The 27387-nt window shown below is 36.9% G+C and overlaps 1 protein-coding gene across 1 annotated transcript in view; it reads right to left on the minus strand.

Annotated features, from left to right (window-relative positions):
* Positions 1–4074: 4074 nt before the first annotated feature.
* The window catches only part of LOC102806346 (mitochondrial import inner membrane translocase subunit TIM50-like), a 32915-nt gene continuing 9602 nt past the window's right edge, over positions 4075–27387 (minus strand). Inside the window, exons 6-11 of the mRNA XM_085505243.1 lie at positions 11590–11709; positions 8272–8379; positions 7094–7192; positions 6025–6181; positions 4743–4846; positions 4075–4602 (exon numbers count right to left, since the gene is read on the minus strand). Coding sequence (XP_085361369.1) covers positions 4516–4602; positions 4743–4846; positions 6025–6181; positions 7094–7192; positions 8272–8379; positions 11590–11709 — 675 coding nt within the window. The 3' untranslated portion in view covers positions 4075–4515. The remainder of the gene's footprint in view (positions 4603–4742; positions 4847–6024; positions 6182–7093; positions 7193–8271; positions 8380–11589; positions 11710–27387) is intronic.

Below are 27387 nucleotides of genomic sequence, written 5' to 3' on the forward strand. Positions count from 1 at the left end.
CATAATTAGTTTTCAGCTAAGTAATTTCAAATTATATTTAATGTGTCTCCAATACTCTCAGCACATGGGAGTTCTTTCTAAGCTTTCTTTGATTTACAAGTTTCATATTTGTTGAGATCTAAACTGATGTTTAATTTTAAAGCCAGGCATAAAAAAAAAATCAAATATTGGTGTCCAAAAATTGTGTATAGTATATTTGAATTTTAAAGGGTTGAAATCAAAACAGCAAGAGCTTGGTTCTTTGGTAAAAAAGCTCAGTATAGATATTTTTGGGGTACAGAAACATTCCTGCAAAACAAAACAAAACAATGCATAGAGATAGGTAAAGTAGGTGGAAAATCATGTAAGAAATATTGGTCTGTTCTCAATGGTCCTAAAAAGAGGACTTATTCAACCGCTCTGCTTGACCATAAAAAGTATAGATCTAGATGAACATCAAGTTGTACACTTTAGTCAGCAGAAAATTAAAAAAGCTCTGGAAAAATTTGATGAAGGTAAGTGGAGAAAAAACATCTCAAACAAATCAAGTCTGATCCACTACATGAAATTTAAAACTGGGATAAAGCATTGTGAAAGATATTAAAAATCAGTTGTAAATTATAAAGGTGCCCAGCTTAAATTCAAAGCAAGGTCATACACTCCAGGTCTTGCGTATGAGAAAAGAAAGTGGGAAAATGTCAATAGTGACTGTTCATGCTACAAGGAAGGTGATGAAACTCTAGAACACTTTGTTCTAGAGTGTGAAAGCTACAAAGAACTTGGGGATATTAATGGTGAAGCAAATCATTTATACGAAGATATTACGAAGGCCAGGGTAAAGCATTATTATGTTTCCTTTTAGGTAATAGCACTCGGCATTACAATTATGAGATATGTGAAGAAATTGATAGAGTTGTGAAAAGATTTCTTATTGATGACATGGATTATAGAAAAGATTATGTAGATTACATTTATTTCCTGTATTCACTTTAGGTTTAAAAGTTTAATTTTTCGTACTTCCTTTAAGTTTTAAATTGTCTGTTTCTTTTTCATTTATTTAGTATGTGCTTTTTCAAATAATTTTATTGCAGCTCCTAATTACTTACTAGTGAGCCCCTGATGTAAAAGGCTAGCAAAAAAAAAAAAATAAAAAAAAAATAATTAATTTTATTTGAACAGGGGCAGTGTCAAAGGAAGGAATGTAATGTAAATGTGTTTGGTGCTATACACAATGTTATTACGAATTGTGATTGGTTATTCCAAATATGGGCATTTTTATTAAAGACTGAAATAATGTTGGATTGATACTGAATTTGTTATTTAATTAGGATTATTTTGTATTGGTGGTTGGTGTTGGAATATAGAAGTTGTGTACACAAAAACAAAAACAAAATTTCAAACAAAATATTTTTACCAGTAATATTATTTCAATGACTTTCTACTTTGTATTTCAAACCACATCCACACATCACTGAGATCCGATTGGTTCTGGAATATTGAAGATATGTGATTTTGATGCCTTTTTAGCATTAACATGGCAGCCAATGTTTGCTAAGATTAAGGTTAGTAAAGGAAGTAGGTATACTGGGGTAGTACAGTTATATTAAAATAAAGTGTACCATACCTTTCCATTTTTACTAACCCTAAGCTACATGGACTTGACTTAAATTTGATTAAATATTAATATAAATTATGAATCAAAAAAAACTTAGAAAGAACTCCCGTGTGCTGAAAGTATTAGAGACACAGTAAAAATGAATTCAAAATTACTTGTACTTGAGTCATTGATGGAAAAGCTGAAAACTAATTATGCAAATCCGAAAATTAAAATGAACAGATTTGAGTGTAAAACTAATAAGGTAATGTAATGTAACATCTATGTACCAAGTTTCATTGAAATGTGATCAGAACCAAAAAATTATGAATTATTATGCTAGTTAATTAATATGCACAATTATTTACCCCAAAACTAATCAGGCCTCTGCATAGTTCTAGAGGACCTATGTACAAAGTTTTATTGAAATGGGATGAATGGTACTTGGAGATATATGTGAAAATTCAAAAATTAACTAATAATGCAAGTTAGGTTATTAATATGTACTGATATTACCCAAAAAACTATCAGGTCTGTGCAGTGTCCTATGACATCTATGTACCAAGTTTCATTGAAATGTGATGATTAGTAGTCGAGTCGCAAAGCTGAAAATTTACTAATCATTGTGCAAATTAGGTAATTAATATGCACAGATTTTCACCCAAAACTAATCAAAACCTGGCATTAGTTCAGATCATCTATGTGCCAAGTTTCATCAAAATCCAATGAGTGGTTCTTTTGATACCAGTGGAACAGCTAAAAATTAGCTAATTGTCATGCAAATTAGGTAATTAATATGCACAGATTTTTACCAAAAACTAATCAAAACCTGGCATTAGTTCAGATCATCTATGTACCTAGTTTCATCAAAATTCAATGAGTGGTTCTTTAGATATCAGTGGAACAGTCCTGGAACAGCTAAAAATTGGCTAATTATCATGCAAATTAAGTAATTAATATGCATGGATTTCTACCAAAATCTAATCAAATCTGTGCACAAAGTTTCATCAAAAACCGATGTATGTTTGAGATATCAGTGAAACAGACACACACACACACTAACTGCAAAGACTCCCTTTTTGTGCTTCGCGCACGGGAGTCAAAAATCATAGTGATTGTCACTTGGTAAGTTTGTCACTTGGTAGGTGTAGATTTAAATGGAAGTCGTCACAACGTTGATAAAACAAACGCATACACACACGTCAATCTATAATGACTTCGGTCGAACAGGGACTAATAATAAAGACTGCATTTTGGAAACTATGACATACAACATTTCTTACATTATAGGAGCATGCGGTATGGTTGGCCAGGAGTTAAATAGAGCCGGGAATTAAGTATCCTGGAAGGTTCCAGACTAGACAAGACTTGTGTAGTGTTTATTCCATGTATAACATTGTCAACGACATAGTCAACATCAGTTTTAGTGATTGTGTCTATTATAAACAATGCTAGATTTAACATGTCTAAGTCCGACTAATATTTAAGAATATTTGAAAAGAAAGCCAGTTTGAATCAAATCACACAGGAAACTGAACTGCATCAAAACTATTATGTCTGATATCAGAGGTACATTACTTGGGGTTTGCAACGCACATAGTACTGTATGGTGACATCATGCCATGATCCCATTCAAGTCTCATCTCGTAGATAGAAAGACTGACGCTACTACCTTCTGACATGACATACGTGGTTTGTAATAAAACTATAACACGTGTATCACCACATTCAAACTGAAAAAATGTGATACACCGAAAATGTACAGAAAATATCGTTATCGTAATCCGTCATATCGTGAGCAGCTATTTTGATCCACCTGGACAACCCCAGTATCCTAGTTACCTCGGGCATGCGCATTCACATTTTTCTGAGTTGGAATACTTATGCGAGAGCGAGATTGGAACGGGATCTTGGTATCATGTCACCGTAGTTGCAAACCCCAAGTAATGTACCTTTGCTGATACTCATACCAAGTTAATATAGTTGACCTAGGTGATCTTGTAAGACGCTCAAAATGTTCCAGTTGTTGGGACAAAAATGTCCACCAGTCAGTTATCAAAATGAAAGACCAATAATTTTTATTATATGTCAAAGCATGTTCAAGGAATGGTTACGGATATATGAAAATAAGCTATTAGGTTGATTGGCAAGTAGGTTGATGGAGACACAAACAATCCATCTTTTGACCATTGCCATGGGAACAGTAACGCATTCATTACCCAAACATTTGATGAACTACCTGTTGAAATAAAATCAGTGCAGGCATGTCCCTGAAATCATGATAGACACATACAACACCCAAAATACATTTTTTTCAGATACAAGTAAACTGTATCCCTCAGCTGCTATGTGTCTAGTAATGTGTTTAGTGGCAATCTTACACACTGTATACCAATGCTTTGACATCTGCTGTAAAGAATGTATAATGCCTTTCTGACCACAATCCTTGTATATATATTGTGCAACAATTCCAACTTATGAATCAATACAGAAACAAAATATGCTTTATATACAAAAGGAACTTTGTATTTTTTTTATTTTTCACATGAAACTACAACATCAAAATTCAATATACGTGTTGCTCTGTAAAATCAGAGGTAATGACGAATTAGATTTCTAGTTCCTTCCTCATATATAATTATTGTCAAATAGGAGAAACCTATTTAATAACCTAAATTGGGCATTCAAAGAAAAAACAACTATACGGACCTCATATTTTGATTCGTATGACATTTTAATAGCCATAGAGTAATTAGGCACAGCCGTTCTTGTCCTACATACTGAGTGCGACTACATTTAAGATGTAAATAAATGTCAGAAAAGAAAATTTCACCCCCAAAAAAGCAGTCAGCACTCTGTCTACCAGGGATAGAGAGAGAGACAGGAAGGGTTAAACATATTAATCATACAACAATTGTAACAAAAAATTGCTACTTTATGCCCTATCTACCCAGAAGACCTTTGGCAAAACTCCCAGCTAATAAAGATGTTGGTTTCTTAACTTCCTCTTCTTTACGATTCAATTCATCCTTTAAAAACAATTTATAGAGAAAAACAAATTAACTAAGTTCTGCAATATTGTATAAAAAGTGTACACGTGAATTTCAGGTGTGTTTGTTTTGTGATTCTTTTTGTCATATTCTGCGTAACAATGCATGATCTACGGTACCTGTAGCATTGCTTGGTTTCTTTTAAATGCTTCCAATGGATCTTCTTCCAGTCGATAATGTTCTAATACTGATCGAACATCTTCTACACCAGAAATGGCAATCGCTGAGAAAACAAGATCACAATAAATGTTATGATAATGGTTACAAACTCAATGAAATAACTGTTGTGAGGGATTCACAGAACTTTGAGTTTAGTAGAGATGTGTGGGCCAAAGCTATACATCTACAAAATGGCCACCAGTCGGCCATTTTGAATACATCATTATATCTATGACATGATGTACGGTATATATAATGTACAAATATATAAAAATTGAACATAATCATTCAAAGATAAGGCACATTCCTTAAAACAAAATGGCCACCAATCGCCCATTTTGAATCTGATTTGAAAAACATCAAGATCCCATAAAGTCAATGTATGTACTAAGTTTGTACAAAATCCATCTGTAAACAGCCGAGATCCGGTTCAGGAATGCTAGATTTCAATGATATTTCAGCACAAAAATAGCCGCCATTCAACCATCTTGAATCAGATCATGAACAAATTGATGTGCATAGTATAGTTTTATTTATGATGTACATGTATGTGTGTAGCTTGAATGTAATTGGTCATGGCATGTCTAAGATATAGGTCCGGATGCACGCACAGACACACACATGCACAGCAACATGGACACACACACACACAGAAGTCAATCCATAAGTCCCCATTTTTGGATTGCATTCTTAAATTGGATCACAAAATGAATGTACATATCAGATTATACATTAGTTGATAATATTGCAATATACAAGTTTGAGAAAGATCATGGCCACAAGATGTGTTGAAGACATTGTAACCACTATACCTAGCCACTTCATAAACTGTATTCCAGTATGCATGATTCTGATACAGGGTTTGAATAAAATAAACCAGTTCTGCATGGACAAATTTGAGAACCAAAATGGCTGCCAGTCAGCCATATTTGTTCAAATAGTAACACAAATCGATATGTAACAAATCATACATGGTATTTGTGGTAAATTTCAATGTGATCAATCAAAGCATGTCCAAGCAATAGCTCCATACACTGGTACACATAAAACTCAAAAAATAATAGTCTATGATTTCAGACTTCATCAAAAGAGGAGCTAAAAATATGTTACCATTACCAACAATATACATTTCTCAAATAAGCACAAATAAACAAACTTGTTTTACCAAGCAACTGATCGACACATACAGCACAGTAGCACCCGGGGAAAGGCTGCACCTGACGAATAACTACTATAACTTACTTCTAAGAAACACAGCCAAATCATAAAGGGTCCTATCATCGTCATTGCCTTCCCACGGCTTTAATCCAACTGCGTTATTTGGGTGTAATTGGAAAGCATTTCGGTCACAGTCTACTATGATTACTTTGGAGAGTTCTCTATTAAGGCAAGATAAGTCCTGAAATGGAATCGAAGGAGAAGATAATACTCAATGTCTGGAATCAGCAAAAATATTTTTTTCCGATTATCAAACAGAAAATTCAGTAGGTGCATAACACTAACTTCATGTGCCGCAGATAGTATACATGATCGTATACACAAAATATAAGCGAGAAATAGAAACATTCAATCATTCATCAATTCTTTACAAGCATGCCAATGAATTCAAATTTACAACTGACAAGCGTCAGTTGCAGGATCCTGATATATGTAGTTAAGTTTATTGGGGGTGGGAAGGATGGGTGAACAAAAGGAGGGCAGATGACAAAAATTACACGAGGAAGTACGGCGAGTGGTACCAAAAATCCACTTTTCCCATGCCAGCTCTTTAATTAAAAATTTATATGTACTAATTTAAGCAAAAAACAAAATAGGAATAGACGCCACCCAGAGAAATGTAAGTAAAGCCTTTCTTTCACATGTTATTATTTTGAATCTGGCCATATAATCAGACATGTACATGGCAGCACATTATTTTGATCTATTGAATACATCTTCAATTCCATAGAATTCGCAAAATAAAGACAATTTTTTTGTATTTTGTTCGGACAAAACACCTAAAACACATTTGCTTTGATTACATACAGGATGACACGAAGGATCTATGATGGTGAGGTAACTTGCAATATTGTCATTAAGGGGTGAGCCATCAGAGTAAACTAAAACAAAAAGTTCCCAAAGACATACCGGTACCAATTTTACACACAACATACCACAGATTTAACATTTCAGTAGGCAGTACACAGCATGTAGGTAATCAAAAATACAAGGGATTTGAAATTTGATTCCTACTTGAGAAACATACCATATCTCATTATTTGAGAATGTTGATCACAACATTTTGAGCAGAAACAATTTCTTCACAACATACCTTAACATGGTATCCATTCATATACTTTGTAGCATCTCGGAATAATCGGTACGTTATGTAGCCGTTGGGATCTAATTTGTCGACGAGTGAATATCCAGACTAAGAAAAATATAACATAAATAAAAGTATGTCAGTTACACAAAAAAGATATGGGAATGAAAATATCAAAATTTATATTCTCAGCTGTGATGTTATAATTCTATAAAACCTATAAATTAACGTTCCATCAAAGGGTCAATAATATAATAAATGACAATGGTTATGGGAAAGAATTTGTATGATAAAACAAGACATGAATGTCACAGTCCTCGTTATTTAATTATAAAATACGGTACTCATGTTAAAATAATACATGGAACATCTGCAAACAATTGAATTAATATGTAATCTATGTACAAGAAACTGCATTCATAAATCTGAGTAAACAGTGATGTACCTTTAATAATAACTTGACTTCTTTGTTAATTCAGGTCTTTGTATATTACTAGGACCTGGGTTTGTTTCAGTATTACCACTATAATTCCCATCAAAATGTAGCCCTGACACCCCTCTACAGTTTCCACTGAGATTGGTAATGGTACATTCCATCTGTCACTGATTCAGATCAAGGTCATGACCAGGTCATGACATCACTAAAAACCTTAGCATTACAATCTAATCTAATTATTCATTCTGAGCATGCTCATTTGTTCTCTCAGTGGTGTTGGGGTAGTTTTGGATGAAAATCGTGAAAAAGACCCACTTAGGATTTTCAGATCTGGAAAAACAAATTACGTGCATATTCGGCAGACTTGTTCATCAACCTGCCAAGTTTCACGATATCTGCTGCAGAATTTTGGGGAAAATGTTAGAGATGTTTGAAACAGGGACTAATAACAGACATGTGCAACCCATTTTATACACCACCAGACTTTCTCGCCTAAATTTTTGCCGTAATTTTGTTCTTATATTCTTCAATATCTCTGGAACCCTAATTTTGGAGCCAACAGACAAAATTTGAGTCAATTTTTTATTAAAAGAATTTAGCTATTTTTGTCCTAACCTTTTGAAGGAAAGTGCAGTAGTATATTGTGATGAAAAGAGGGAATTGGTTGTGAAAAGGTTAAGTTAGCTACAAGAATCTTTCTGCCCATAACACACATCGAGTTCAACCAATACATAATGAAAACGAATCTTACCATACTTTGTTCTTGAGTATACAGTACTACTTCAAATAAAGGTGGTCCAACTTGAGAAAGAAAATAATCCACTCCGGGTCTCTTTTTAAATCTCCATCCGGTACCATACTAAGAGAGTGAATGAAGATTCATTTTCAAAATTCTCATGTTATGTGAGAATGCCAAAAAGCATGCATAGTACAGCGAGAAAGCATACTTTGCTGTGACCTCGTAATAACCTTTATATTATTATACGTTCCCGAATCAACAGATTGGTGTAGGAACCCAGATCCGAACAAAATGATGACAATTATTGAGAATTTCTCGCTATGATGTTCATTTTTTAAAAACATCTGCCTTCCATAAAATCAAAGAAAGCTTAGAAAGAACTCCCATGTGCTGAGAGTATTGGAGACACATTAAATATAATTCGAAATTACTTAGCTGAAAACTAATTATGCAAATCAGAAAATTAATATGAACAGATTTGAAGGTAAAACTAATGAGGTCTGCGCAATGTAACAGAAACTCTATGTCTCCAAGTTTAATTGAAATGTGATTAGAACCAAAAAATTATGAATTATTATGCTTATTAGGGAATTAATATGAACAGATTTTTAACCCAAACTAATTAGGTTTATACATTGTCCTAGAGCATCTTTGTACTAAGTTTCATTGAAATGGAATAATTAGTACTTTAGATATCAGTGTGAAAGCTTAAAATTGGTTAATTATGCAAATTAGGTGATTAATATGTACAGATTTTAACCCACAATTATCCAGGTCTGTCTATTGTCCTACAGCATCCATGTACATTCATTGATATGTGATGTTTAGTACCTGAGATATCAGTGTGAAAGTTGGTTAATTATGCAAATTAGGTGATTAATATGCACAAATATTTACCGGAAATTAATTGGGTCTGCATAATTCTAGATTCATTGAAATGTGATGATTAGTACTTTAGATATCAGTAGAAAAGCTGAAAATTAATTATGCAAATTAGTTAATTAATATGCACAATTATTTGTCCTAAAACTAATCAGTCATAAAGGATCTATGTACCAAGTTTCATTGAAATGCAATGATTAGTACTTGAGATACCCGTGGAAAAGCTGAAAATTTACTAATTATGCAAATTAGGTGATTAATATGCACAAATATTTATCGGTAACAATCAATCTCTGCATAGTCCTTGAGTATGTAAGTACCAAGTTTCATTGAAATGTAATGCTCACTACTTATATCAAATGCTAAAAATTAATTAATTATGCAAATTAGGTAATTAATATGTACTGATATTACCATAAAAACTATCAGGTCTGTACAGTGTCATATGACATCTATGTACCAATTTTCATTGAAATGTGATGATTAGTACTTATATCAAATGCTGAAAGTTAATTAATTATGCAAATTAGGTAATTAATATGTACTGATATTACCATAAAACTATCAGGTCTGTGCATAATTTTAGATTCATTGAAATGTGATGATTAGTACTTTAGATATCAGTAGAAAAGCTGAAAATTAATTATGCAAATTAGGTAATTAATATGCACAAATATTTACCCTGAAACTAATCAGGTCTCTGCATAGTCCTAAAGGATCTATGTACCAAGTTTCATTGAAATGCGATGATTAGTACTTGAGATACCCGTGGAAAAGATGAAAATTAACTAATTATGCAAATTAGGTGATTAATATGCACAAATATTTATCGGAAACAATCACTCTCTGCATAGTCCTTGAGTATGTAAGTACCAAGTTTCATTGAAATGTAATGCTCACTACTTATATCAAAAGCTGAAAATTAATTAATTATGCAAATTAGGTAATTACATGTACTGATATTACCATAAAAACTATCAGGTCTGTGCAGTGTCATATGACATCTATGTACCAAGTTTCATTGAAATGTGATGATTAGTACTTGAGATATCAGTGGAAAAACCGAAAATTGACTAATCATTATGCAAATTAGGTAATTAGTATCCACGGATTATTACCAAAAACTAATCAAAACCTAGCATTAGTTCAGAGAATGTATGTACAAAGTTTCATCAAAATCCAATGAGTGGTTGTTTAGATATCAGTGGAACAATCATGGAACAGCTAAAAATCAGCTAATTATCATGCAAATTAGGTAATTAATAGGCACGGATTTTTACCAAAAACTAATCAAATCTGCGCATATGTTCAGAGCATCTATGTACCAAGTTTCATCAAAATCCAATGAGTGGTTCTTTAGATATCAGTGGAACAATCATAGAACAGCTAAAAATCAGTTAATTATCATGCAAATTAGGTAATTAACGGGCATGGATTTTTACCAAAACCTAATCAAATCTGCGCATTGGCCCCGAGCATCTATGCACAAAGTTTCATCGAAAACCGATGTATGGTTCTTGAGATAGCAGTGGAACAGTCGGACACACATACACAATCACATACACACACACAGACACACTAACTGCAAAGACTCCCATTATGTGCTTCGCACATGGGAGTCAAAAATATTACCTAATCATTCCATATTTGGAATTTGCAATTCCTAATATGGTAGGATGCAGATACCCTGTGCAATACCACAAAATTATGGCAAGATATAACCGTATAACATCAAGAACAATGCGGAAACATACAATGTTGGGAATTAAAGGTCAAAGTCAGATAAACTATGACTTTCACATTTTTCCAATCGCTGTCAGATACATTGTTCAAATTTGCATAATCGAACTACATGTGCACACTTCACTGATGGGAATTCTGAAAATAAAATTTTGTAATCAATCTGACCCTGAGAAAGGCGGTAATTGCTTTCTTATGCTTTCATACAATCTTGCATGTTTATTTGTGCAGTAACCTTAACAAATATCTTCTGAACGTATTGCAGTTATGGTAATAGCAACCATGGGATGTGATGACCAGAATTCTACGGCTGCCTTGACAGGATTTCTTGACTCTCGAACAACGAACAACTGCCAAAATTTTCTCATTCATATGAGGCTACTTAATAAAGTCAGTCGAAAAATTTGAATTATCCGTATTTTATTTTGGATTCAAAACCATATTTTTGAATGAAAGTTAGCGTGATTAAAGTTTTTGTATGTTTACGTTAACCTGCTAATAAGTTCAAACAGAATCCAATAACATTGTAAACTGGCATAATTATTGGATTTTGATACCAGGAATAATTAATTATTAATTAATTATGATGCAAATATTCAAAAATAAAAAAATATAATTTCTATCTTTTTCCCGATAAAATTCTTAACGCTCCTCAATTACGTATTCGTATTTCGTATTCACATGACACCATCCTCCATCACAACTTACCGTCCATTCTGGATGCACCAAAATATTTTTCATTTCTAAGACCAACGTGTACGGCGGTTGATAATATGGAGGTTCTAGTGGATCAGGCAATAGCTTCTCAGCTGTGGGTTCAACGATTAACTACAACAAAAATACAAATATTCATCAAACTGTCTTGTCAGAAATACATTCATTTTGGAATGGATGTTGTTAATAAAATTTATAAATGCCAAGTATTAGGTGAGAACGGTATCAACAGGGGAGTGCATGTGATTATGTACATATATTGTAAAATTTGGTATTTATCAATTTGCAGAAAAATGAAATACTTTAATACAGGTTTATCAGCAACAAATCTGTGGCCTTTCATAATGAACAAAGTCTTAACTTAGATCGTGTCATTTCTGTGACGTCACATAATGCACAACTAGGAATTAAAGCGGGAGGGTCGTCACCTGCGCGCACGGGAATTGAGTCCCAAGCGACGATAACAACACATGCTAAAAAACACAAAGGCTCATGGGTAGACGTTTGTTTGTATTAAAACAATGACACGCTATGGCCACCTGACGCATGCGGAGGTGACGACTCCCCCGCTTTAAGTTTGTGGTATGAAAGTGTCACATGAGGATCACGACAGCTTTACTCAGTAAAAATACAGTTGAACATTTATTTTGTAAATATATGTCATTAATAAATTGTTTGTTATTTATGTGTTTTGTAATCGTACATTTTTACTATGCTGTTTTTATGCTGAAACTACACTGGGCACAGACACATGTACACATGTACGCTAACATCTTCGCCTGCCGAGTTCATGTTTTCGGCCATCACCTATTATGTTTACATCTAGCTTGTGGAACTGCGTAATTCAAATGAGGATGTGCCATTTCATCACTAACCTAGTAGCATTTCATCACTAGACTTAGTACCATTTCAGCACTAGATCTAGTACCATTTCAGCACTAGATCTAGTACCATTTCAGTACTAGACCTTGTACCATTTCAGTACTAGACCTAGTATCATTTCAGCACTAGACCTAGTACCATTTCAGTACTAGACCTAGTACCATTTCAGCACTAGATCTAGTACCATTTCAGCACTAGACCTAGTACCATTTCAGCACTAGACCTAGTACCATTTCAGCACTAGATCTAGTACCATTTCAGTACTAGACCTAGTACCATTTCAGTACTAGACCTAGTACCATTTCAGTACTAGACCTAGCACCATTTCAGCACTAGATCTAGTACCATTTCAGCACTAGATCTAGTACCATTTCAGCACTAGATCTAGTACCATTTCAGCACTAGATCTAGTATCATTTCAGTACTAGACCTAGTACCATTTCAGTACTAGACCTAGTACCATTTCAGTACTAGATCAAGTACCATTTCAGTACTAGATCTAGTACCATTTCAGTACTAGACCTAGTACCATTTCAGTACTAGACCTAGTACCATTTCAGTACTAGATCTAGTACCATTTCAGTACTAGAAATGACACGCTATGGCCACCTGACGCATGCGGAGGTGACGACTCCCCCGCTTTAAGTTTGTGGTATGAAAGTGTCACATGAGGATCACGACAGCTTTACTCAGTAAAAATACAGTTGAACATTTATTTTGTAAATATATGTCATTAATAAATTGTTTGTTATTTATGTGTTTTGTAATCGTACATTTTTACTATGCTGTTTTTATGCTGAAACTACACTGGGCACAGACACATGTACACATGTACGCTAACATCTTCGCCTGCCGAGTTCATGTTTTCGGCCATCACCTATTATGTTTACATCTAGCTTGTGGAACTGCGTAATTCAAATGAGGATGTGCCATTTCATCACTAACCTAGTAGCATTTCATCACTAGACTTAGTACCATTTCAGCACTAGATCTAGTACCATTTCAGCACTAGATCTAGTACCATTTCAGTACTAGACCTTGTACCATTTCAGTACTAGACCTAGTATCATTTCAGCACTAGACCTAGTACCATTTCAGTACTAGACCTAGTACCATTTCAGCACTAGATCTAGTACCATTTCAGCACTAGACCTAGTACCATTTCAGCACTAGACCTAGTACCATTTCAGCACTAGATCTAGTACCATTTCAGTACTAGACCTAGTACCATTTCAGTACTAGACCTAGTACCATTTCAGTACTAGACCTAGCACCATTTCAGCACTAGATCTAGTACCATTTCAGCACTAGATCTAGTACCATTTCAGCACTAGATCTAGTACCATTTCAGCACTAGATCTAGTATCATTTCAGTACTAGACCTAGTACCATTTCAGTACTAGACCTAGTACCATTTCAGTACTAGATCAAGTACCATTTCAGTACTAGATCTAGTACCATTTCAGTACTAGATCTAGTACCATTTCAGTACTAGACCTAGTACCATTTCAGTACTAGATCTAGTACCATTTCAGTACTAGACCTAGTACCATTTCAGTACTAGATCTAGTACCATTTCAGCACTAGATCTAGTACCATTTCAGCACTAGATCTAGTACCATTTCAGTACTAGACCTAGTACCATTTCAGTACTAGACCTAGTACCATTTCAGTACTAGACCTAGTACCATTTCAGTACTAGACCTAGTACCATTTCAGTACTAGACCTAGTACCATTTCAGTACTAGACCTAGTACCATTTCAGTACTAGACCTAGTACCATTTCAGCACTAGATCTAGTACCATTTCAGTACTAGATCTAGTACCATTTCAGTACTAGATCTAGAACCATTTCACTACTAGACCTAGTACCATTTCAGTACTAGACCTAGTACCATTTCAGTACTAGATCTAGTACCATTTCAGTACTAGATCTAGTACCATTTCAGCACTAGACCTAGTACCATTTCAGTACTAGACCTAGTACCATTTCAGTACTAGACCTAGTACCATTTCAGCACTAGACCTAGTAACATTTCAGTACTAGACCTAGTACCATTTCAGTACTAGACCTAGTAACATTTCAGCACTAGATCTAGTACCATTTCAGTACTAGATCAAGTAACATTTCAGTACTAGACCTAGTACCATTTCAGTACTAGACCTAGTACCATTTCAGTACTAGATCTAGTACCATTTCAGTACTAGATCAAGTAACATTTCAGCACTAGACCTAGTAACATTTCAGTACTAGACCTAGTACCATTTCAGCACTAGATCTAGTACCATTTCAGTACTAGATCAAGTAACATTTCAGCACTAGACCTAGTAACATTTCAGTACTAGACCTAGTACCATTTCAGTACTAGACCTAGTACCATTTCAGCACTAGATCTAGTACCATTTCAGTACTAGACCTAGTACCATTTCAGCACTAGATCTAGTACCATTTCAGCACTAGATCTAGTAACATTTCAGCACTAGACCTAGTACCATTTCAGCACTAGACCTAGTACCATTTCAGCACTAGACCTAGTACCATTTCAGTACTAGACCTAGTACCATTTCAGCACTAGACCTAGTACCATTTCAGCACTAGACCTAGTACCATTTCAGCACTAGACCTAGTACCATTTCAGCACTAGACCTAGTACCATTTCAGCACTAGATCTAGTACCATTTCAGTACTAGAACTAGTACCATTTCAGTACTAGACCTAGTACCATTTCAGTACTAGACCTAGTACCATTTCAGTACTAGATCTAGTACCATTTCAGCACTAGATCTAGTACCATTTCAGTACTAGACCTAGTACCATTTCAGCACTAGACCTAGTACCATTTCAGCACTAGATCTAGTACCATTTCAGTACTAGATCTAGTACCATTTCAGTACTAGATCTAGTACCATTTCAGTACTAGACCTAGTACCATTTCAGCACTAGACCTAGTACCATTTCAGCACTAGACCTAGTACCATTTCAGCACTAGACCTAGTACCATTTCAGCACTAGATCTAGTACCATTTCAGTTCTAGATCTAGTACCATTTCAGTACTAGACCTAGTACCATTTCAGCACTAGACCTAGTACCATTTCAGCACTAGATCTAGTACCATTTCAGCACTAGATCTAGTACCATTTCAGCACTAGACCTAGTAATATTTCAGCACTAGACCTAGTAATATTTCAGTACTAGACCTAGTACCATTTCAGCACTAGACCTAGTACCATTTCAGTACTAGATCTAGTACCATTTCAGTACTAGACCTAGTACCATTTCAGTACTAGACCTAGTACCATTTCAGTACTAGATCAAGTACCATTTCAGTACTAGATCTAGTACCATTTCACCACTAGATCTAGTACCATTTCAGCACTAGACCTAGTACCATTTCAGCACTAGATCTAGTACCATTTCAGCACTAGACCTAGTAATATTTCAGCACTAGATCTAGTACCATTTCAGCACTAGACCTAGTACAATTTCAGCACTAGATCTAGTACCATTTCAGCACTAGATCTAGTACCATTTCAGCACTAGACCTAGTACCATTTCAGCACTAGACCTAGTACCATTTCAGCACTAGACCTAGTACCATTTCAGCACTAGACCTAGTACCATTTCAGCACTAGATCTAGTACCATTTCAGTACTAGATCAAGTAACATTTCAGCACTAGACCTAGTAACATTTCAGTACTAGACCTAGTACCATTTCAGCACTAGATCTAGTACCATTTCAGTACTAGATCAAGTAACATTTCAGCACTAGACCTAGTAACATTTCAGTACTAGACCTAGTACCATTTCAGTACTAGACCTAGTACCATTTCAGCACTAGATCTAGTACCATTTCAGCACTAGATCTAGTACCATTTCAGCACTAGATCTAGTACCATTTCAGCACTAGATCTAGTACCATTTCAGCACGAGATCTAGTAACATTTCAGCACTAGATCTAGTACCATTTCAGTACTAGATCTACCGGTAGTACCATTTCAGCACTAGACCTAGTACCATTTCAGCACTAGATCTAGTAACATTTCAGCACTACTCTAGTAACATTTCAGCACTAGATCTAGTAACATTTCAGCACTAGATCTAGTAACATTTCAGCACTAGATCTAGTAACATTTCAGCACTAGACCTAGTACCATTTCAGCACTAGACCTAATACCATTTCAGCACTAGACCTAGTACCATTTCAGTACTAGATCTAGTACCTTTTCAGCACTAGACCTAGTACCATTTCAGCACTAGACCTAGTACCATTTCGGCACTAGACCTAGTAACATTTCGGCACTAGATCTAGTAACATTTCGGCACTAGATCTAGTACCATTTCAGCACTAGATCTAGTACCATTTCAGCACTAGATCTAGTACCATTTCAGCACTAGACCTAGTACCATTTCGGCACTAGATCTAGTACCATTTCAGTACTAGATCTAGTACCATTTCAGTACTAGACCTAGTACCATTTCAGCACTAGACCTAGTACCATTTCAGCACTAGACCTAGTACCATTTCAGCACTAGATCTAGTACCATTTCAGCACTAGACCTAGTAACATTTCAGCACTAGACCTAGTACCATTTCAGTACTAGACCTAGTACCATTTCAGCACTAGACCTAGTACCATTTCAGCACTAGACCTAGTACCATTTCAGCACTAGACCTAGTACCATTTCAGCACTAGATCTAGTACCATTTCAGTACTAGACCTAGTACCATTTCAGCACTAGATCTAGTAACATTTCAGCACTAGATCTAGAACCATTTCAGTACTAGATCTACCGGTAGTACCATTTCAGCACTAGACCTAGTACCATTTCAGCACTAGATCTAGTAACATTTCAGCACTACTCTAGTAACATTTCAGCACTAGATCTAGTAACATTTCAGCACTAGATCTAGTAACATTTCAGCACTAGACCTAGTACCATTTCAGCACTAGACCTAATACCATTTCAGCACTAGACCTAGTACCATTTCAGCACTAGATCTAGTACCTTTTCAGCACTAGACCTAGTACCATTTCAGCACTAGACCTAGTACCATTTCGGCACTAGACCTAGTAACATTTCGGCACTAGATCTAGTAACATTTCGGCACTAGATCTAGTACCATTTCAACACTAGATCTAGTACCATTTCAGCACTAGATCTAGTACCATTTCAGCACTAGACCTAGTACCATTTCGGCACTAGATCTAGTACCATTTCAGTACTAGATCTAGTACCATTTCAGTACTAGACCTAGTACCATTTCAGCACTAGACCTAGTACCATTTCAGCACTAGACCTAGTACCATTTCAGTACTAGACCTAGTACCATTTCAGTACTAGACCTAGTACCATTTCAGTACTAGACCTAGTACCATTTCAGCACTAGACCTAGTACCATTTCAGCACTAGATCTAGTACCATTTCAGCACTAGACCTAGTAACATTTCAGCACTAGACCTAGTACCATTTCAGTACTAGACCTAGTACCATTTCAGCACTAGACCTAGTACCATTTCAGCACTAGACCTAGTACCATTTCAGCACTAGACCTAGTACCATTTCAGCACTAGATCTAGTACCATTTCAGTACTAGACCTAGTACCATTTCAGCACTAGACCTAGTACCATTTCAGCACTAGACCTAGTACCATTTCAGCACTAGACCTAGTACCATTTCAGCACTAGATCTAGTACCATTTCAGTACTAGACCTAGTACCATTTCAGCACTAGACCTAGTACCATTTCAGCACTAGACCTTGTACCATTTCAGCACTAGATCTAGTACCATTTCAGTACTAGATCTAGTACCATTTCAGTACTAGACCTAGTACCATTTCAGCACTAGACCTAGTACCATTTCAGCACTAGACCTAGTACCATTTCAGCACTAGACCTAGTACCATTTCAGCACTAGACCTAGTACCATTTCAGCACTAGACCTAGTACCATTTCAGCACTAGACCTAGTAACATTTCAGTACTAGATCAAGTACCATTTCACCACTAGACCTAGTACCATTTCAGCACTAGACCTAGTACCATTTCAGCACTGGATCTAGTACCATTTCAGCACTAGACCTAGTACCATTTCAGTACTAGACCTAGTACCATTTCAGCACTAGACCTAGTACCATTTCAGCACTAGACCTAGTACCATTTCAGCACTAGACCTAGTACCATTTCAGCACTAGATCTAGTACCATTTCAGCACTAGATCTAGTACCATTTCAGTACTAGATCTAGTACCATTTCAGTACTAGACCTAGTACCATTTCAGCACTAGACCTAGTACCATTTCAGCACTAGATCTAGTACCATTTCAGCACTAGACCTAGTAATATTTCAGCACTAGACCTAGTAATATTTCAGCACTAGACCTAGTAATATTTCAGCACTAGACCTAGTACCATTTCAGCACTAGATCTAGTACCATTTCAGTACTAGATCTAGTACCATTTCAGCACTAGACCTAGTACCATTTCAGCACTAGACCTAGTAACATTTCAGCACTAGACCTAGTACCATTTCAGCACTAGATCTAGTACCATTTCAGTACTAGACCTAGTAACATTTCAGTACTAGACCTAGTACCATTTCAGTACTAGACCTAGTACCATTTCAGCACTAGATCTAGTACCATTTCAGTACTAGACCTAGTACCATTTCAGCACTAGATCTAGTACCATTTCAGCACTAGACCTAGTAACATTTCAGCACTAGACCTAGTACCATTTCAGCACTAGACCTAGTACCATTTCAGCACTAGACCTAGTACCATTTCAGCACTAGACCTAGTACCATTTCAGCACTAGACCTAGTACCATTTCAGTACTAGATCTAGTACCATTTCAGCACTAGATCTAGTACCATTTCAGCACTAGATCTAGTACCATTTCAGTACTAGACCTAGTACCATTTCAGCACTAGACCTAGTACCATTTCAGCACTAGACCTAGTACCATTTCAGCACTAGACCTAGTACCATTTCAGCACTAGACCTAGTACCATTTCAGTACTAGATCAAGTAACATTTCACCACTAGATCTAGTACCATTTCAGCACTAGACCTACTACCATTTCAGCACTAGATCTAGTACCATTTCAGCACTAGATCTAGTACCATTTCAGCACTAGATCTAATAACATTTCAGCACTAGATCTAGTACCATTTCAGCACTAGATCTAGTACCATTTCAGTACTAGACCTACCGGTAGTACCATTTCAGCACTAGACCTAGTACCATTTCAGCACTAGATCTAGTAACATTTCAGCACTACTCTAGTAACATTTCAGCACTAGACCTAGTACCATTTCAGCACTAGATCTAGTAACATTTCAGCACTACTCTAGTAACATTTCAGCACTAGACCTAGTACCATTTCAGCACTAGACCTAATACCATTTCAGCACTAGACCTAGTACCATTTCAGCACTAGACCTAGTACCTTTTCAGCACTAGACCTAGTACCATTTCAGCACTAGATCTAGTACCATTTCGGCACTAGACCTAGTACCATTTCAGCACTAGATCTAGTAACATTTCGGCACTAGATCTAGTAACATTTCAGCACTAGATCTAGTACCATTTCAGCACTAGACCTAGTACCATTTCAGCACTAGACCTAGTACCATTTCGGCACTAGATCTAGTACCATTTCAGCACTAGACCTAGTACCATTTCAGTACTAGACCTAGTACCATTTCAGCACTAGACCTAGTACCATTTCAGTACTAGACCTAGTACCATTTCAGCACTAGATCTAGTACCATTTCAGTACTAGACCTAGTACCATTTCAGCACTAGACCTAGTACCATTTCAGCACTAGATCTAGTACCATTTCAGCACTAGACCTAGTAACATTTCAGCACTAGACCTAGTACCATTTCAGCACTAGACCTAGTACCATTTCAGTACTAGACCTAGTACCATTTCAGCACTAGACCTAGTAACATTTCAGCACTAGATCTAGTACCATTTCAGTACTAGATCTACCGGTAGTACCATTTCAGCACTAGACCTAGTACCATTTCAGCACTAGACCTAGTAACATTTCAGCACTACTCTAGTACCATTTCAGTACTAGACCTAGTACCATTTCAGCACTAGATCTAGTACCATTTCAGCACTAGACCTAGTAACATTTCAGCACTAGACCTAGTACCATTTCAGCACTAGACCTAGTACCATTTCAGCACTAGACCTAGTACCATTTCAGCACTAGACCTAGTACCATTTCAGCACTAGACCTAGTACCATTTCAGCACTAGACCTAGTACCATTTCAGCACTAGACCTAGTACCATTTCAGCACTAGACCTAGTACCATTTCAGCACTAGATCTAGTACCATTTCAGTACTAGACCTAGTACCATTTCAGTACTAGACCTAGTACCATTTCAGCACTAGATCTAGTACCATTTCAGCACTAGATCTAGTACCATTTCAGTACTAGACCTAGTACCATTTCAGCACTAGACCTAGTACCATTTCAGCACTAGACCTAGTACCATTTCAGCACTAGATCTAGTACCATTTCAGTACTAGACCTAGTACCATTTCAGTACTAGACCTAGTACCATTTCAGCACTAGACCTAGTACCATTTCAGCACTAGACCTAGTACCATTTCAGTACTAGACCTAGTACCATTTCAGCACTAGACCTAGTACCATTTCAGCACTAGACCTAGTACCATTTCAGCACTAGACCTAGTACCATTTCAGTACTAGATCTAGTACCATTTCAGTACTAGACCTAGTACCATTTCAGCACTAGACCTAGTACCATTTCAGCACTAGATCTAGTACCATTTCAGCACTAGATCTAGTACCATTTCAGCACTAGACCTAGTAATATTTCAGCACTAGACCTAGTAATATTTCAGTACTAGACCTAGTACCATTTCAGCACTAGATCTAGTACCATTTCAGTACTAGATCTAGTACCATTTCAGTACTAGACCTAGTACCATTTCAGCACTAGACCTAGTACCATTTCAGTACTAGATCAAGTAACATTTCACCACTAGATCTAGTACCATTTCAGCACTAGACCTAGTACCATTTCAGCACTAGACCTAGTACCATTTCAGCACTAGACCTAGTACCATTTCAGCACTAGACCTAGTACCATTTCAGCACTAGATCTAGTACCATTTCAGCACTAGATCTAGTACCATTTCAGCACTAGACCTAGTAATATTTCAGCACTAGATCTAGTACCATTTCAGCACTAGACCTAGTACAATTTCAGCACTAGACCTAGTACCATTTCAGCACTAGACCTAGTACCATTTCAGCACTAGACCTAGTACCATTTCAGCACTAGACCTAGTACCATTTCAGCACTAGACCTAGTACCATTTCAGCACTAGACCTAGTACCATTTCAGCACTAGACCTAGTACCATTTCAGTACTAGATCAAGTAACATTTCACCACTAGATCTAGTACCATTTCAGCACTAGACCTAGTACCATTTCAGCACTAGATCTAGTACCATTTCAGCACTAGATCTAGTACCATTTCAGCACTAGATCTAGTACCATTTCAGCACTAGATCTAGTAACATTTCAGCACTAGATCTAGTACCATTTCAGTACTAGATCTACCGGTAGTACCATTTCAGCACTAGACCTAGTACCATTTCAGCACTAGATCTAGTAACATTTCAGCACTACTCTAGTAACATTTCAGCACTAGATCTAGTAACATTTCAGCACTAGATCTAGTAACATTTCAGCACTAGATCTAGTAACATTTCAGCACTAGACCTAGTACCATTTCAGCACTAGACCTAATACCATTTCAGCACTAGATCTAGTACCATTTCAGCACTAGATCTAGTACCTTTTCAGCACTAGACCTAGTACCATTTCAGCACTAGATCTAGTACCATTTCGGCACTAGACCTAGTACCATTTCAGCACTAGATCTAGTAACATTTCGGCACTAGATCTAGTAACATTTCAGCACTAGATCTAGTACCATTTCAGCACTAGATCTAGTACCATTTCAGCACTAGATCTAGTACCATTTCAGCACTAGACCTAGTACCATTTCAGCACTAGATCTAGTACCATTTCAGTACTAGATCTAGTACCATTTCAGTACTAGACCTAGTACCATTTCAGCACTAGACCTAGTACCATTTCAGTACTAGACCTAGTACCATTTCAGCACTAGATCTAGTACCATTTCAGTACTAGACCTAGTACCATTTCAGCACTAGATCTAGTACCATTTCAGCACTAGACCTAGTAACATTTCAGCACTAGACCTAGTACCATTTCAGCACTAGACCTAGTACCATTTCAGTACTAGACCTAGTACCATTTCAGCACTAGACCTAGTACCATTTCAGCACTAGACCTAGTACCATTTCAGCACTAGACCTAGTACCATTTCAGCACTAGACCTAGTACCATTTCAGCACTAGATCTAGTACCATTTCAGTACTAGACCTAGTACCATTTCAGCACTAGACCTAGTACCATTTCAGTACTAAACCTAGTACCATTTCAGCACTAGATCTAGTACCATTTCAGCACTAGATCTAGTACCATTTCAGTACTAGACCTAGTACCATTTCAGCACTAGACCTAGTACCATTTCAGCACTAGACCTAGTACCATTTCAGCACTAGATCTAGTACCATTTCAGTACTAGATCTAGTACCATTTCAGTACTAGACCTAGTACCATTTCAGCACTAGACCTAGTACCATTTCAGTACTAGACCTAGTACCATTTCAGCACTAGACCTAGTACCATTTCAGCACTAGACCTAGTACCATTTCAGCACTAGATCTAGTACCATTTCAGCACTAGATCTAGTACCATTTCAGTACTAGATCTAGTACCATTTCAGCACTAGATCTAGTACCATTTCAGCACTAGATCTAGTACCATTTCAGCACTAGACCTAGTAATATTTCAGCACTAGATCTAGTAATATTTCAGCACTAGATCTAGTACCATTTCAGCACTAGACCTAGTACAATTTCAGCACTAGATCTAGTACCATTTCAGCACTAGACCTAGTACCATTTCAGCACTAGACCTAGTACCATTTCAGCACTAGACCTAGTACCATTTCAGCACTAGACCTAGTACCATTTCAGCACTAGACCTAGTACCATTTCAGTACTAGATCAAGTAACATTCCACCACTAGATCTAGTACCATTTCAGCACTAGACCTAGTACCATTTCAGCACTAGATCTAGTACCATTTCAGCACTAGATCTAGTACCATTTCAGCACTAGACCTAGTACCATTTCAGCACTAGACCTAGTACCATTTCAGTACTAGATCAAGTAACATTCCACCACTAGATCTAGTACCATTTCAGCACTAGACCTAGTACCATTTCAGCACTAGATCTAGTACCATTTCAGCACTAGATCTAGTACCATTTCAGCACTAGATCTAGTACCATTTCAGCACTAGATCTAGTACCATTTGAGTACTAGACCTAGTACCATTTCAGCACTAGACCTAGTACCATTTCAGCACTAGACCTAGTACCATTTCAGCACTAGACCTAGTACCATTTCAGTACTAGATCAAGTAACATTCCACCACTAGATCTAGTACCATTTCAGCACTAGACCTAGTACCATTTCAGCACTAGATCTAGTACCATTTCAGCACTAGATCTAGTACCATTTGAGTACTAGACCTAGTACCATTTCAGCACTAGATCTAGTACCATTTCAGCACTAGACCTAGTACCATTTCAGCACTAGATCTAGTACCATTTCAGCACTAGATCTAGTACCATTTCAGCACTAGACCTAGTACCATTTCAGCACTAGATCTAGTACCATTTCAGCACTAGACCTAGTACCATTTCAGCACTAGATCTAGTACCATTTGAGTACTAGACCTAGTACCATTTCAGCACTAGATCTAGTACCATTTCAGCACTAGACCTAGTACCATTTCAGTACTAGACCTAGTACCATTTCAGCACTAGATCTAGTACCATTTCAGCACTAGACCTAGTACCATTTCAGCACTAGATCTAGTACCATTTGAGTACTAGACCTAGTACCATTTCAGCACTAGATCTAGTACCATTTGAGTACTAGACCTAGTACCATTTCAGCACTAGATCTAGTACCATTTCAGCACTAGACCTAGTACCATTTCAGCACTAGATCTAGTACCATTTCAGCACTAGATCTAGTACCATTTCAGTACTAGACCTAGTACCATTTCAGCACTAGATCTAGTACCATTTCAGCACTAGATCTAGTACCATTTGAGTACTAGACCTAGTACCATTTCAGCACTAGATCTAGTACCATTTCAGCACTAGACCTAGTACCATTTCAGCACTAGATCTAGTACCATTTCAGCACTAGATCTAGTACCATTTCAGCACTAGACCTAGTACCATTTCAGCACTAGATCTAGTACCATTTGAGTACTAGACCTAGTACCATTTCAGCACTAGATCTAGTACCATTTGAGTACTAGACCTAGTACCATTTCAGCACTAGATCTAGTACCATTTCAGCACTAGACCTAGTACCATTTCAGTACTAGACCTAGTACCATTTCAGCACTAGATCTAGTACCATTTCAGCACTAGACCTAGTACCATTTCAGCACTAGATCTAGTACCATTTCAGCACTAGATCTAGTACCATTTCAGCACTAGACCTAGTACCATTTCAGCACTAGATCTAGTACCATTTCAGCACTAGATCTAGTAACATTTCAGCACTAGATCTAGTACCATTTCAGTACTAGATCTACCGGTAGTACCATTTCAGCACTAGACCTAGTACCATTTCAGCACTAGATCTAGTAACATTTCAGCACTACTCTAGTACCATTTCAGCACTAGACCTAGTACCATTTCAGCACTAGATCTAGTAACATTTCAGCACTAGATCTAGTAACATTTCAGCACTAGACCTAGTACCATTTCAGCACTAGACCTAATACCATTTCAGCACTAGACCTAGTACCATTTCAGCACTAGATCTAGTACCTTTTCGGCACTAGACCTAGTACCATTTCGGCACTAGATCTAGTACCATTTCGGCACTAGATCTAGTAACATTTCGGCACTAGATCTAGTAACATTTCGGCACTAGATCTAGTAACATTTCAGCACTAGATCTAGTAACATTTCAGCACTAGATCTAGTACCATTTCAGCACTAGATCTAGTACCATTTCAGCACTAGACCTAGTACCATTTCAGCACTAGACCTAATACCATTTCAGCACTAGACCTAGTACCATTTCAGCACTAGATCTAGTACCTTTTCGGCACTAGACCTAGTACCATTTCGGCACTAGATCTAGTACCATTTCGGCACTAGATCTAGTAACATTTCGGCACTAGATCTAGTAACATTTCGGCACTAGATCTAGTAACATTTCAGCACTAGATCTAGTAACATTTCGGCACTAGATCTAGTAACATTTCGGCACTAGATCTAATACCATTTCAGCACTAGATCTAGTACCATTTCAGTACTAGATCTAGTACCATTTCAGTACTAGACCTAGTACCATTTCAGCACTAGACCTAGTACCATTTCAGCACTAGACCTAGTACCATTTCAGTACTAGACCTAGTACCATTTCAGCACTAGACCTAGTACCATTTCAGCACTAGACCTAGTACCATTTCAGCACTAGATCTAGTACCATTTCAGTACTAGATCTAGTACCATTTCAGTACTAGACCTAGTACCATTTCAGCACTAGACCTAGTACCATTTCAGCACTAGATCTAGTACCATTTCAGCACTAGATCTAGTACCATTTCAGCACTAGACCTAGTAATATTTCAGCACTAGATCTAGTACCATTTCAGTACTAGATCTACCGGTAGTACCATTTCAGCACTAGACCTAGTACCATTTCAGCACTAGACCTAGTACCATTTCAGCACTAGATCTAGTAACATTTCAGCACTAGATCTAGTAACATTTCAGCACTAGACCTAGTAACATTTCAGCACTAGACCTAATACCATTTCAGCACTAGATCTAGTACCATTTCAGCACTAGACCTAGTACCTTTTCAGCACTAGACCTAGTACCATTTCAGCACTAGATCTAGTACCATTTCGGCACTAGACCTAGTACCATTTCAGTACTAGATCTAGTACCATTTCAGTACTAGACCTAGTACCATTTCAGCACTAGATCTAGTAACATTTCGGCACTAGATCTAGTAACATTTCAGCACTAGATCTAGTAACATTTCAGCACTAGATCTAGTACCATTTCAGCACTAGACCTAGTACCATTTCGGCACTAGACCTAGTACCATTTCGGCACTAGATCTAGTACCATATCGGCACTAGATCTAGTAACATTTCAGTACTAGATCTAGTAACATTTCAGCACTAGATCTAGTAACATTTCAGCGCTAGATCTAGTACCATTTCAGCACTAGATCTAGTACCATTTCAGCACTAGATCTAGTACCATTTCAGCACTAGACCTAGTACCATTTCGTCACTAGATCTAGTACCATTTCGGCACTAGATCTAGTACCATTTCAGCACTAGACCTAGTACCATTTCAGCACTAGATCTAGTAACATTTCAGCACTAGATCTAGTAACATTTCGGCACTAGATCTAGTAACATTTCGGCACTAGATCTAGTAACATTTCAGCACTAGATCTAGTAACATTTCAGCACTAGATCTAGTACCATTTCAGCACTAGACCTAGTACCATTTCAGCACTAGACCTAGTACCATTTCAGCACTAGACCTAGTACCATTTCAGCACTAGATCTAGTACCATTTCAGCACTAGACCTAGTACCATTTCAGCACTAGATCTAGTACCATTTCAGCACTAGACCTAGTACCATTTCATCACTAGATCTAGTACCATTTCATCACTAGATCTAGTACCATTTCAG

This window comes from Saccoglossus kowalevskii, chromosome 2 (genome assembly GCF_978046115.1).
Source record: "Saccoglossus kowalevskii chromosome 2, keSacKowa6.1, whole genome shotgun sequence".
Taxonomy (NCBI): Eukaryota; Metazoa; Hemichordata; class Enteropneusta; family Harrimaniidae; genus Saccoglossus; species Saccoglossus kowalevskii.